General features: G+C 70.4%; 1 protein-coding gene across 7 annotated transcripts in view; it reads right to left on the reverse strand.

Moving 5' to 3' along the window:
* SHANK2 (SH3 and multiple ankyrin repeat domains 2) overlaps positions 1 to 14,638 on the reverse strand; it is a 164,605-nt gene that overhangs the window by 136,936 nt on the left and 13,031 nt on the right. For 5 of the 7 annotated variants that reach the window (XM_055143017.1, XM_055143018.1, XM_055143020.1 and 2 more), the window contains exons 8-10: positions 11,837 to 11,914; positions 4,634 to 4,700; positions 4,276 to 4,443 (exon numbers count right to left, since the gene is read on the reverse strand). In XM_055143017.1, coding sequence (XP_054998992.1) covers positions 4,276 to 4,443; positions 4,634 to 4,700; positions 11,837 to 11,914 — 313 coding nt within the window. The remainder of the gene's footprint in view (positions 1 to 4,275; positions 4,444 to 4,633; positions 4,701 to 11,836; positions 11,915 to 14,638) is intronic. The other 2 variants (XM_055143023.1, XM_055143022.1) reach the window with 1 other exon arrangement.

The raw sequence follows: 14,638 nt of genomic DNA on the forward strand, positions 1-14,638 counted from the left end.
GGGATCCCAGAGAGGGAGGGGACAGTCGAGAGTCCAGTGGCCCTGAGGTCAGTCGTGGACACGGCTCCGTGTCCGGGGTAGCAGTGCCGGGCCAGGCGCTGGCAGGCGACTCGGCAGGGCCGCGAGGGGTGGCCGGACGCGGGCTGCCCGGCCTGGGGGGCGGGAGGGGCCGGACTGCAGATGGACGGGCCGGTGCTGGCCACACAGCCCAGAGGCACCCGCGTTTGGGGAACTCACGGAGGGGGGAGGTTCAGGGCGGCCTGGGCAGCCCCTCGCCCCGTCACACGGGGGAGACCCCGCCCTGCTGGCCCCGCGGACCCCAGAGGCAGGGCCCAGGGTGAGGACACAGGCTGGGGGGGGGCAGCGTGCTGTCCACTGCTCGGGACCCAAGGCCACTGAGCCCCCTTCACCAGGCCTGGCACTCTGGGCGGCGTGCCACACACTGACCACGGCACTGACCACGGCACTGACCACGGCCGCAGCCTCCAGGCATGAACCACCTTCCCTGGGGCCATGTCTGCGGCTGGACCAGGTGACTCGGTGTCCCCAAGCCCTGCCGGGGCCTCAGTGGGGGCGGGGCCGGGACACAGACACACACAGAGGCCGAGACCGGGACCCCGGCCGGCAGGACAGGACGGCGGGGTCTGTGGCTGGACCCGGCCCATCTCGGGGTGCTGACCGGCCGCCCGAGCCTGGAGGTGACGGGGAGGGACACTGACCCGTCCCCCGCCCGCTGCCCCCCCAGCCGGCCCTGCCAGGGAAGGAGCTGGGAGCACCCGACAGCCGACAGCCGGGTCATGGAGGCTGTGTGGGCAGGAAGGGGTGCAGGAAGGGAAGGGGGGCGGCTGGAGAGGCCCCTGGGACTCCCCTGTTCCATTCACACATTCCGAGGCAGGGGAGGTGAGAAGAGGAAGCTGGAGGGGAGGAGACGGGAGGAGGCGAGCGGGAACAGCTGCAGGCAGCTCCGGGCGCTGTGGCACCCCCAAGCCCCGGGGGACCCCAGACCCTAGGTAAGAGCCCCAGGACGGGAGTGGGGGTCTCAGGCCGACACGGGCCGGCCCGAGCACTGCCTGGTGTGGCCTGAACAAACCCAGCACAACAAAATGACAAAAATCCTGCAACGGCCCAGGCCGCGGGCTGCCCACCCCTGCCCTGGCCGCGGGCTGCCCGCCTGACCCCCACAAGGGCTCGTGGCTGAAGGGATGAAAGTCCACGGCCGTGGCGCGGGTGGGCGGGCGGGCGAGGGAACCCTAATGGCTTCCTGGGTTTCCCCGCGGGCGACCCCCAAACGCAGCCCAGATGAGGGGCCCCCACTTTCCGGAAGCACCGGCCGTTTCCCGGCGGTGGGCTGCTGGGGCCCCACTGAGGAAGCTCGCCCTGAAGGGAGGGGCCGGCCAGGACAGAGTGGACAGGGCCGCCTCTGTGGGGCCGGGGGGTGGCCCTCGGGGGGGCTGGGGGGACGTGGTGCTGCCCCAGGGCCCACTGGGAGGCAGCTCCCTGACGGGACCACAGACGTGGAGCTGCCAATGCCCAGCACAGGCGCCGGGCCGTGCCCCGAGTGGGCACAGTCCTGCAGGTGTGGGAGCAACCGGGACGTGGGGTCCAGCAAGCACAGCTGGGCACTGGGGAGCCTGTGTCCCCTCGGCTGCAGGAAGCGGGCCGTGGAGGCCGGGGGGCCGCCCTGTCTCCCCTTCGGTCACGGGGAACCCGCCCCATGGGTCTCGGGGACACGCCACCCCCGTTCTCCTGACCCGGCCCCCGCAGAAATGAGATAGGCCAGAGCCGGGGGTCCAGGAAACCCTGCAGGTGAACCCCCACTGGGGTCTGTCCCCCGTGGGACACCCCACCTGAGAGACTATACCCCATGGCCACACCCCAGCTGGGGTCTGACCCTCATTATACCCTATCTGGGAGTCTGGCCCCTGGCTACCCCCACCTGGGGGTCCGTCCACGTGGATACACGCCACCTGGGGGTCTGTACCCTGTGCCTGTACCCCATCTGGGGGTCTGTACCCTGTGCCTGTACCCCATCTGGGGGTCTCACCCCTGGCTATACCCCATCTGGGGGTCTCACCCCTGGCTATGCCCCATCTGGGGGTCTCACCCCTGGCTATGCCCCATCTGGGGGTCTCACCCCTGGCTATGCCCCATCTGGGGGCCTCACCCCTGGCTATGCCCCATCTGGGGGTCTCACCCCTGGCTATGCCCCATCTGGGGGCCTCACCCCTGGCTATGCCCCATCTGGGGGTCTCACCCCTGGCTATGCCCCATCTGGGGGCCTCACCCCTGGCTATGCCCCATCTGGGGGTCTCACCCCTGGCTATGCCCCATCTGGGGGTCTGTACCCTGTGCCTACACCCCATCTGGGGGTCTTACCCCTGGCTATGCCCCATCTGGGGGGTGTGCCCTGTGGCTCCACCCTGTCTGGGGGTCTGTCCCCCTTGGCTCCACGCCACCTGGGGGTCCACCTCTGCCTCCCCCACCTGCAGCCTGAAGTTCCCAGGGTGCACAGGGGCCACGAGCCAGCCCCCAGCCTCTCCTGGGGGCCCCCACGAACAGGTGCCTCTCACAGCCCCTCCTGCGCCCCCGCGCCCCCCCCCCCCCCCCCCGCACACACGCACACCCCCTCCAGCCTCTCCAGGAGGAACCCGGCCCCCCGGGCACCAGCCGGCGAGACGCGCAGCCTAGCAACCGTTGCCAGGGCTCCCCGAGCGGCCAGACACCCAAACTCCCCGTTCCCGGGAACAAAACAAACGCCCCCTCCCCCGCGGAGGCAGGCCCCCAGCACCAACCTCGCTCTGCGGAAGCGGAACAGCCCATGCCTGGCGCCCGCCGCGCCCGCGCCCGCCGCGGCGCAGGGAGGGGCCGGCTCGCCCGCTCGCCCCCCGCTGGCCACCCACCGGCTCGGACGCCGGCCCCCCAGCTCCCTCCCGCGGGCTCCGGGGGTCTGTGCCCTGCGGGGGCCATGGCCGGCCCGGCGGACGCGGGCGGGCTGGGCGCCCGGAGCGGCTGGCCAGACGCGGCCACCGTCAAGGGCACGGGAGGCGGGTGGGGGGTCGGCCACGGAGGGGGGCTGCCGGGGAGGGGGCGGGGAGTCCGGCAGCCCTGCACCCCAGGAGACGCGCTCGCTCGCCTTTAAAGGGGCAGGCTCTCTCTGCACAGTGCTCCCTCCCGCCCGGGCTCGGCCCGCCCCTCAGCTGGCCGCACCGTCCCCTGTCCGCCGCCTACTCCCCCAGCCACACCCCTGCCGCGGTGTGAGGCTGCCCGTGGGTGGGGCCCGCGGGGCAGGACGGGGCTGTGGACGGTCCCTCTCCCCGGCCCCCAGCCTGGAGCCCGCACACGGGAGGGCGCGCGGGCCCCGCACCCAAACTCGCCCAAGCCGCAGGGGCAGCCGTGGCCCGGGACACGCCCCTCGGCTCCCCTCGCCCCGCCGCGCCTGCGCCCTGGACAGCCGCGTGCAGGGCCTGGGGACCCCCACGACCGAGCCCGTGCAGGTGGGCCAGGCTTGGCAAGGGGCCCCAGAGGCCATGACCCCCGCCCGGCCCAGTGACCCACACGCACAAGGGTGACCCAGGGGGTGCCGCGAGAGGCCCAGCGTACCCCGACTGCTCCCACCCCAGGAGCTGTGGGACTGACGAGGACCCCGTGTGCTAGAACACGTGTTTGGGGGTTGGGGGTCGGGGGCTCCCGGCACACACAGGGCCCACTGGGATTCCCACAGAAAAGGAAGTGCTCAGGATCCCAACCGGGTGACCACACCGGTGGGGCCCGGTGTTGGGGGTCCTGTATTAAGGGTCCGGGTGTTGGGGTCCGGGTGCTGGGGTCCGGGTAGTGAGGGTCTGCGTGTCGTGCCCCCAAGTGTTGAGGGTCCGGATTTTGGGGGCCTGGGGGGTGTTGGTCTCAGCGCTGGGGGCCAAGGCGTTGGGGTCTGGGTGTCGGGGGCCGGCCCGGCCGGGGTGGACAGCTGCGAGCGGCTCCCGTCTCCTTCCCAGCCCCGGTGTCCCTCCACGCGGGGCCCTGGCGGGAAGCTCGAACGGCCAGCGCCCCTCCCCCCCCGCCCCCGTGCCCCCTCTCTGCTGCCGCTCTGTTTCTGGGCCCGGGTCCCCCGAGAGACCCAGCCCCCAGCAGCAGGCTGGGCAGGGCAGGGGCGGGTGAGACGCAGGCTGCAGGGGCCGTGCGCGGGGGGCAGGGGCGGGCAGAGGGACCAGCCACACGGCAGGCGATGCACAGCCAGGCCGAGCCCCCCCCGCCGCCACGGCGGCCTCGCCAGCTCACCACTGCCGCTCCACTGCGGCCGGTCGCCGCTCCGGTGCCCGCCCGTGGCCGCCACGCACGGGCCGGCTGGCTCCTCCGGGATGCGAGACGGGGCCCAGCCGCCCGCGGCAGGGCCCTGGGCGCGAGAAGGCGCCCCAGAGACGGTCCTCCTGGTGGGCACAAGGGGGACTGGGGGGGAGGGGACGTGAGCACAGCCAGGGAGGCAGCTCGGCCCGAGGGGGCACGGACCCCCGGGAGCAGAGAGCGACCCCGCGGGGCGGGAGCCGGGACCCAGGGGGCACGGGACGCTGCGCCACGAGACCCCCGTCCCCACGGACACACGCCGCGGGCCCCGCCAGCGTCCCCCGCGGCCACTCACCCACGTCCGTCTCCTTGTGGTTCTTGATGTAGTCGGCCAGCTCGAAGTTGCCCGCGATGATGGCCACCTGCGGGGACAGCGAGTGTCAGGGGCCCGAGCCCACAGGCCACCGTCACCCTAGGAGGGTGGACGCCCCTCGTCCGTTTCCCTTGGCTCCTCCTCCTCCTCCTCACTCATCCTCTGAGTGTGACGTGGGCGGCCCAGGGCCCCTCCAGAGTGAGGGGACACTCGGCCTGAGGGGTCACCTGAGTGAGGGTCACTCGGCCCAAGGGTCACCCGGGGTGAGGGGTCACTCAGCTTGAGGGGTCACCTGAGTGAGGGTCACTCGGCCCAAGGGTCACCCGGGGTGAGGGGTCACTCGGCTCGAGGGGTCACCTGAGAGGGTCACTCGGCCCGAGGGTCACCCGGGGTGAGGGGTCACTCAGCTCGAGGGGTCACCTGAGTGAGGGTCACTCGGCCCAAGGGTCACCCGGGGTGAGGGGTCACTCAGCTCGAGGGAACACTGCTGGCCCGATCACCTCACCCCGCACAGCAGTCTGACGGCCAGCCCTGGACCGCCCCGCTCAGCATGGCTGTGGCGGGCAGTCGGTGGGTGGTTTTCCGCGCGAGGCAGCTCGGGGCGGCGGGGCCCCTGGCGTGAGCGGGGAGTGTGGCCGCAGCAGCTCCCCGAGGCCTCCCCAGGCCGCACTGGCCCTGAGCAGAGCAGTGGCGGCCAGTCGAGGACATGCACACGCGCCCCCCCCCCCAGTGCCTGGCCGTGTCCTGCAGGGCCCCAGTCACAGGACATGGGGGTCACACTCAGGGCGCCAGCACCGGCACCCCTGGGCGTCCCATGGCACAGAGAACAGGAGTTACCCAGAGAGGCACGAGGAACACACCAACCCCACATCTGGAGGTGGGTTTGTGTTTGTTTGGGGTCACATCTGGCAGTGCTCAGGCTGACTCCTCTGTGCTCAGAGCTGACTCCTGGCTCTGTGCTCAGAGCTGACTCCTGGCTCTGTGCTCAGAGCTGACTCCTGGCTCTGTGCTCAGGGCTGACTCCTGGCTCTGTGCTCAGGGCTCACTCCTCGCTCTGTTCTTAGGGCTGACTCCTGGCTCTGTGCTCGGGGCTGACTCCTGGCTCTGTGTTCGGGGCTGACTCCTGGCTCTGTGCTTGGGGCTGACTCCTGTCTCTGTGCTCGGGGCTGACTCCTGGCTCTGTACTCGGGTCTGACTCCTGGCTCTGTGCTCGGGGCCCCTAGGAGGTGCCCAGGCTCTGAGGCTGGCCATGTGCAAGGCCAGTGCCTTACTAACTGTCTTTCCAGCCCTGGGTCTCGTTTTGAAATTGGGGTCACAGCAGGTGGTCTCAAGGCGACCAAGGGACAGGCAATGCCAAGGACGGGTCTCGGAGCGTGTGCTGGGCCCTGGGGGGGTCTCCACTGCCCTCGCTCCTCCCGTCCCCCCCCCCCAGAAGCCCAGAGTCGCTCAGGCTCGGCTCCCAGACACGGTCTCGGCAGCCAGGAGCCCCAGGAGACGCAGGTCGGGGGCAGGTGTCCCGGGCAGGGCTGTGTCCCTCCGGGCCGGGGACCGATGTTCATTCTCTGACACGCCAGCCTGCAGCGGTCAGGGGCACCAGGGCAGACGGCCCACACCCAGCGGGCAGTGCCCGGGGGCAGGGCAACATGTGGCCCCCGCTCCCGGCAGGACGCAGGGGTGCTCCCTGGGGCTCACGGGGCGCCTGGACGACGGCAGGGTCGCGAGGGAGCGGAACCCCAAGTCCTGTGCCCAGGAGGTGCACCGCAGGCCAGGGCACGGGCAGGCGGGTGGCAGCTGCGGAGGCCCCGGGGCTACTGCCCAGTGGCCCTGAGACGTCCAGCCATGCTCTCCCTTCAGTGCTCTCTTACCCAGGAGAGTCAGATCAGAACTGCCGTCCATGTCCTCCACCTCTGGGGCCCTTTAAGAGTCACCCTGAGGGGCTGGAGCGATAGCACAGCGGGTAGGGCGTTTGCCTTGCATGCAGCTGACCCGGGTTCGATTCCCAGCATCCCATATGGTCCCCTGAGCACCGCCAGGGGTGATTCCTGGGTATATGAGCCAGGAGTAACCCCTGAGCATCGCCAGGTGTGACCCCCCCCCAAAAAAAAAACCAACTGTGAGCTTTCTGAGCATTGTATAACTGAGACTTAAACCTGAAACTTTTGTAACTTTCCACAAGGTGATTCAATAAAAAAAATAATAATAATAATAAAAAAGTCACCCCAAGAACTTCCCAGCCCCAAGTTGTTGTTTTTTTAGCTTTTTTGGCCACACCTAGTGATGCTCAGGGCTGACTCCTGGCTCTGCACTCAGGAATCACTCCTGGCAGTGCTCGGGGGACCCTATGGGATGCTGGCGTTAAACCCGGGTTGGCCGAGTGCAAGGCAAACGCCCTCCCCGCTGTGCTATCACTCCGGCCAGAGTTGGTTTCTTATACTACGCGGGGCGCTACGGGGGTCAAGGGCTTACGGGGGGGGGGTGGCGTGGGAGAACTGGCCACGGCGGGAGGAATTTCAAGTCCACTGCGGCAGGACCCCGAGGTGACCGGGCGGCCCTCGCCCGGCCGTGTTCCCCGGCACGAAGGGGTCGTGCATGGAGGAGGTACGGGGCGCTCAGCTCGAGCCCCCCACCTGGAAGTAGGTTACATAAGGCACGCTCCCCCCGCCACCCCGCACCCTCACGCACACGGCTATTACCAGAGGCGCGTCTCAGCTGCCGAGACGGAGGGGAGGTACGTGAATTAGATTCAACACGAATAAATAACATCAAATTGCCTGCTGATACCCCAAGGAGAAAAAACACAAAACAGCTCCCGTCCCCCCCACCCCCCCGCCCAAGAATAATCCAGCCCCCACCCTGAAACTGGAGAGGTTTCGTTCAGGGCAAACTTGGAGCTGCTGGCTTGAGTCTGAAGTCGCGAGGACAGCTCGGGAGGGAGAACAGAGAGGAAAGCAGGGGGGAGGAGGGGGCCGGCTGGGAGGGGCGGCAGGGGCGGCCAGGAGGGGCGGGCAGGGGGGGCGGCATGGCAGCGGGGGGATGGCGTGGCGGGCGGCCAGGCCCCAGAGCCCGGCGAATCCCTGGAAACCACGGACACCCGCACCTCTGGGGCACAGAGTCTGCCTTGCACGCGGCCAACCCGGGCTCGATGCCCGGCACCCCTGGGCCCCCTCGCCCGCAGGAGCCAGCCCTCAGCACGGCAGACGCGGCTGCAGACCGCAAGGATCAGAAAAGCCGCAAACCAGATCAGATACAGGACGTGTCCCCGCGGGCTCGGCCCCCCAGCCAGCCGGAGGGACAGACGCTCGCAGCTCTCACGCGCGGACTCGGAACACACCAGCCCGGGGCCCGGGGACAGGACCGCTCAGCGGCTGCCACAGGAGGGGGGCCGGGGCCAGAGGGCCCATGTTCCAGCAGCCAGGCGAGACCCAGGCCTGTGACATAGGCACCTGCCTTGGCGCGAGGCCCCGCCCCGCCCGGTGCCGCTGACATGGGCCACGCGCAGCGTCTGCGGTTCAGGACCCCCGAGGCCACCAAAGCGTGTGTCTTGGCATGTGCCCGCGCCCGGGAGAAAGGGGGCGGGAGCCCCACACCGCAGGGACGCCTGCTCCACTCGCCCCAGCACGGGGGAGCCGGGGGCAGAGCAGACACGGGCCGCCGAGAAAGCGCCCGGTGGCTCCTACGAGACCGAGCCACGTCTGCAGGGCATAGCAAGCTCCCACCGGGGCTGAAGACTCAGGCACCTTTCCGTGTCCCCCGAGCAGTGTCCTGAGTGTCTGAGTCCCTGAGACAGGCAGAGACCCTGCTAAGGCCCCGAGGCCAGCTGCGGTCATGGCTCAGCCGGCTTCTCTGGGATGCTCCCGGCCTTGCCCCCGCCCTCGCCCCCCCCCCCACCGGGCCGCCGGGCGTCTGCATCTGTCCATCTGTCCATCTCATGTGGATTCATGAGCCACGTCCTGCCCCAGGCTGGCTGCGCCCGTCACATCTTCACTGACCCCGAACGGGGCCAGGGACTGTCTCTGCTGCCCAAGGTGGGGTGGGACCTGGGCCTGCGGTGAGGGAGGGCGACGGGGGTCCCAGGAAGCAGGGGGGAGGGTGCAAGGGTCCTTGCTGGAGCCACAGGAAAGGACAGAGGAAGCCGAGAGCTGGACCACAGGCCATGTCCAGCCCCAGCCTCAAACCGGACAGGACGGCTGTCCCGACGCACAAGAGGGTTCCGGTGGCCCCATGTGGCCCTCAGCCTCAGGGGCCCCCACCGCCGCCTCCCACCAGGCCCCACGGGGGTGGGGGGACAGGCTGCAGGGCAAAATGGAGGTCAGGGGTCAGTCAGAGATGGCCGAGGGCACAGGGACAGGCCCAGGACTGGTCACTGCAGCCCTGACCCCTCATGGCATCAGAGGCTGCTACACCCGCCGTCCACACCGCCCGCAGCAGGGGGCCTGGCCGGGGCTCACACGGGTGCAGCCAGGCCACGGAGAGGAAGGGGTCCCAGACCGCCACGGAGACACCCCCAGACCCAGGCTGTCGGGGCGAAACTGGCGCCTGGACAGGGCTGGGCCCCAGCCTCAACTCCTGGCACCGACACATCCCGGCCGCCCCGCCAGGACACGGCGCCCGGCCAGCGGCCTGCACCCCCCGGGGGTCCCCGGCCAGCAAGGGGCCCATCCACCACGAGACCCCGAAACTGCCCTTTGTTAACCGGGAAGAACGAGTAGCTCAGGGAGCCATCAGCTGTGACCGGCGGCTCCCGTCCGGCCGTTTCCTGGCCGCTGTGGCCACCGTGCTCGCCTCACGCCGGCCCTGCATACCCCACGGGACAGCGTCGGGCTCCGGCCAGGACTGCGCCGTGTGGGTGGGCCGCGGCCCCCGCTCGGGCGGGCCACCAAGTCCCTTCGCTCTGCACCAGTGTGTGGGCCTGAAGGTCGGGCCCCCGGAGCCCCACTCTGGCCGCGAGAACCGGAGCAAAGGCGTGTGCGGAGCCCGGGGCCCTGCCCGCCGGACACGGGGCCACGCGTGAGAGCTGCGGGGGAGGGGCTCCCGCCCCAGGACCGAGCGCTGGGGCCGCCAGTGTTCCGGGGGCGGGGGGCGTTTCCCACACTGAGCCCCCCGCAGGCCCGTCCTGGGCAGGGTATGGGGGAGCTGGAGCAGGCTGGCAGCGTGGGGCAGGGACGCGACAGACACAGGCCCGCCGGGCCGCCCCGCGTCCCCCTTTCCGTCCAGCACAGCGGCCAGGGCAGCCCGAGCTGTACACGCCACGCCCGCCCCCGCACACAGAGAAACAGAAACAGAGACTGCGCCCGCACGGCCCGCAGCCTCCCCCGCCTCCCCCCTCCCCCTGCCCCACCTCCCCTTCCCTCCCCTGCCTCTCCCCTGCCTCCCCTCCCCTCCCCCTGCTTCCCCCTCCCCTCCCCCTGCCTCCCCTCCCCTCCCCTCCCCCTGCTTCCCCCTCCCCTCCCCCTGCCTCCCCCTCCCTCCCCCTCCCCATTCCTCCTCTCCCCTCCCCCTGCCTCTTCCCTGCCTCTCCTTACCTCCCCCATACCCCCTTCCTCCCCGTCTCCCCTCACTCCCCCTGCCTCTCCCCTGTCTCCCCTCACCTCCCCCTGCCTACTAACCTCCCTGCAGCCTCCCCTCACCTCCCCCTGCCTCCCTTTGCCTCTCCTTGCCTCCCCCCCCATCTCCTCCTACCTCCCTTCCTCTCCCCCTGCCTCCCCTCACCTCCCTGCGGCCTCCCTCATGACTCCCTGCAGCCTCCCCTGCCTCCCTGCGGCCTCCCCTCACCTCCCCATGCCTCCCCTCGCCTCCCCCCTGCCTCCCTACAGCCTCCCCCTGACTCCCCTGCCTCCCCGCGGCCTCCCCCTGCCCGGCTGCTCCGTGTCCTGCCCCTGCTGACACCTGAGAGGGACAGCAGGCCTTCCCCGGACACAGCCTGGCGGGCATGTGGCCTCCGCCCCGCGATTCCCTGGGCCGTGGGCTGCTGGGGCCGCACACACGCCAGAGCTGGGGGCCACAGCCGCGTTTCCCGCACATGAAAGCCCCCGCGGAGCAGGGACGACGTGGCCCGGGGCGGCCAGAGCCAGTGTGTGGCGGGCACGGCCGGAGCCCACGGGACGGCGTTCCCCCGCCAGCACGTGGGCACCGCAGGGGGCCGCCGGGGCCGTCCAGGCAGGCGCTGGGGTGGGCGCGGGCTCCCGCGAGGCACGTGGCGGCCCAGACTCGGCTCTCCGGGGAGACCCCGCAGGCCCCACGGCAGGCCCGTGTCCGGGTTCCGAGAGTGTTTCTAGGGCTTGGCCCGGACCCCAGACCCCAGCGCGGAGAGGAGCCCTTCCCCCTCGGCCGGAAGGAGGCCCCCGACCAGGGACACGCGTGTGGGAGGGCCATGGGCACGCGGGGGGGTGGAGGCGGGTGCCGGGGGGCGGGGCCTGGGGTCGGTCCCCGCCCACCCGCCCCCGTGCTGCGGCTACATGAGTGGAAGGCGGGTCCTGGAGTGACCGGAGGGGAGCGGGGAGGCGGGGCCTGGAGTGACCGGAGGGGAGGCGGGGCCTGGAGTGACCGGAGGGGCGGCGGAGCCTGGAGTGACCGGAGGGGAGGGGGGAGGCGGGGCCTGGAGTGACCGACGGGGCGGCGGGGCTTGGAGTGACCGGAGGGGCGGCGGGGCCTGGAGTGGCCGGAGGGGCGGCGAGGCCTGGAGTGACCGGAGGGGAGGAGGGAGGCGGGGCCTGGAGTGACCGGAGGGGTGGCGGGGCCTGGAGTGACCGGAGGGGTGGCGGGCCTGCGGGCGCTGGCCACCCTCGCGGGCAGGGCAGGGGGCCCGGCCCTCCCGGGGTCCTCGCCCCACATGCGGTCACGCCCCCGGGAGAGGGCGGGCCCTGGCGCAGGGAGGGCGGGCCAGGTGCGGGGAGGGCGGGGACAGACGCGGGGAGGGCGGAGGCAGGCTCGGGGAGGGCGGGCCCAGGCGCGGGGAGGGCGGGGACAGGGGCGCGGGGAGGGCGGGCCCGGGGAGGGCGGGCCAGGCGCGGGGAGGGCGGGCCCAGGTGCGGGGAGGGCGGAGGCAGGCGCGGGGAGGGCGGGCCCAGGCGCGGGGAGGGCGGGCCCAGGTGCGGGGAGGGCAGAGGCAGGCGCGGGGAGGGCGGGCCCAGGCGCGGGGAGGGCGGGCCCGGGCGCGGGGAGGGCGGGGGCGGGGTGCGGGCGTACCTGGAAGGGCGTCTGGCTGTTGTAGTTCTTCAGCTCCTTGTCCCCGCCCCGGAAGAGCAGCACCTTGGCGCAGCTGTCCTGTGGGCGGGAGGGCACCGTGAGCCAGCCCCGCCGCGGGCAGGAGTGGCCGCTCCGACGCCCCCGGCCAGCCCCGTCTGAGCTGCGCGGGGTCTTTGGGCGGGGCCCGAGGGGCGGGAGCGCGTCTGAGACCACGTCCTCGGGGCGCCTGGCGAGTGGACACACCCCCAGATGGCACCGGGAGCCCAAGCCCCTGGCCCCAAGGTCCCGGCCAGGCCCCACTGACCAACGGTGGCAGAGGGTGTAAAACCTTCCTGGCATGTAAGGGGTGAGGTGGTGCAGGTGTGTTCAGGTGTGTGTGTGTGTGTGTGTGTGTGTGCGCGCGTGCACGGATATAGGTGTCGTGTGCAGGTGTGTTATGGGCACAGGGTTGCGTGTGTGTGCAGGGACAGGTATCTGAATGTGTGTTCGGGCGTGTGCACAGTTATGCTGTTTGAGCATGTGCGGGGGGATCCGTGTTCAGGGCTGTGCACGCAGCTTTGAGTGCAGGTAAGTTGTACGTACAACATGGGCATGTGTGTAGGTATAATCATGTGTGTAGATGTGTATGTGCAGCCATGGGCATGTGTGTGGGTGGGTATAATCAGGTTTGGGTATATGTATGTATGTATATTCGTACATGTATGTACGTGCACACGTGTGTTTGGGTGTGTCATGTGGGTGTGTGCAGGTATACATGTGCAAATGTGTGTTTAGGTGTGTGTGGGGGTGTGCAGGTATGTGTGTGCAGATGCGTCTGCAGGTGTGTGTGCAGGTATGCGTGTGCAGATGTGTGTCTAGGCGTGTGTGCTGTGCTTAGGTATGCGTGTGCAGATGTCTGTTTAGGTGTGCAGTGTGATGTGTGGGTGTGCGTGTTGGGTGGCGCCCACACACGCTCTGTAGCTGAGAGATGAACCTGCTCCTTCTGACCGACCCTCGCAGCGGGGTCCCCTCCGCCGGGCGGGGCCCAGGGGGCGCTTCCCCACGGGCCACATGGGGCCTCGGCACCGTCCACGCGTCAGGACGGGGGGCCGGGGGCGTCCAGCCCCTCGCTGAGCTCTCCTGGTGGAGAGTGGCTGCCCCCCCCGCCGCCCCAGGCCCACCCGCGCTGTGGATACAGACGACACTCTGTCCTTACTCAGGCCGCGGGCGAGGCCCTTCCTGAGAGGCCGCGCGGGGCTGCGTGGGGACGGAGGGGCCGACAGTGCCGCCTGGGCCAGCAGCCCAGAGGGCAGGCGAGTCTGGCCGGGGGCCTGGGGACACAAGAGCGGGGCCGGTGTCCCGCCTGCGGGGCCAGCGGCGGCCGTGGAGCAGGGGGGCTCGCGCCAGCTCTGAGGGACGGCAGCCGACACGCCCGCCCGCCCGGAGCCTCTGGCAATTCAGACGCCGACCCTCGGCCTGTCCCTCGCCGCCCCGGCTGCAGGCCGAGCAGGAGACAGGAGCACGGGCGCCCGGGGCCCGAGAGGCGCGAGCACTTGGCATCTCAGACCCGGGCGGCCAGTTACGATCAAAGCCTGACCAGCCCGTTTCACCCGAGGAGGGGGCCGCTCCGTCACGGCGTGCAGATGAGGCCACCCCAATGTCTCAGACGCACGACGGTCTGCGGGTGTGGACGCTTCCGGGGCAAACCCAGAGGCAACCAGGGAGGCTCTTGAGGTTACCCGCTTCACCACAGTCACTGCTCCGGGCACCACCACCAGCACGATCACATCAGCACCGTCACCGTCACCAGTATTACCATCACCGTCACATCACCACGTCACCATCACATCACCATTATCACCACCATCAACATCACCACCATCATCACCATCACCATGATCACCATCATCACCATCACCACGTCACCATCACGTCACTGTCACCACTGTCACCGTCACCACATCACCATTATCACCACCAACACCACCGTCACCACCACCACCATCATCACCATCACATCACCATCATCATTACCATCACCACCGTCACCATCACCACGTCGCCGTCACCACTGTCACCGTCACCATCAATGAACTCACTGTCCCACAGTCCTTACCAGCCCTCCTAGTGTCCACTGTTACCACCACCACCATTCCCGTCAGTGACACCACCATGCCCCTGTGCCCGTCCCCGCTGTCACTGTCACCCCGTCACCCCCATCCCGCCGGGCACCAGGCACCCCGAGGCCTGGCCAGGCCCGTCCCACTCCGCACTGAGAGGCCCCGAGCCCGGCACATCGCCCTGCTAAGGGAGCAGCTTAGCACGAGCCCTGAGGGCCCCCGACTCTGCGGCCCCCACATCCGTCCCGGGCAGAGGGGCCTCTCTGCTCACGAGCCCGGCCGGAGGCGGGGAGGATGGGGGTGCAGCTGGGACCCTGTGCCTGCCACGGGGTGGCCGGGGCCCGCGCCCAGTGCCAGGCAGGGGCTGGACGGCATGGCTGCGCTGCACACGTGCCCGGTCCATCCTTCTCCCCCGGGCACGGCCGGGGATAACACAGGGGTAAAGGGGCCACCTCGGGTGCCCAGCCTGGGGACGTCACTCAGCCCTGAGGTCCCCAGAGGGGTGACCCCATGACCCCGCCATTGCAGCCACACTGGACCCTCGGCCCCGGCCCAGCTGCTGGGGAACAGCCACGGGGAGGGCCCAAGGGGAGTGTCCACGCAACACGCTGCCTCGGCTGCCCTCAGCTGGGGACGAGGCCCAGGCCTGAGAGATGACACCCAGCCCGGGAGGGCCCGGGGCAGCACTGCGCAGGCCGCTCTG

Source organism: Sorex araneus, chromosome 6 (assembly GCF_027595985.1).
Source record: "Sorex araneus isolate mSorAra2 chromosome 6, mSorAra2.pri, whole genome shotgun sequence".
In the NCBI taxonomy this organism is placed as follows: domain Eukaryota; kingdom Metazoa; phylum Chordata; class Mammalia; order Eulipotyphla; family Soricidae; genus Sorex; species Sorex araneus.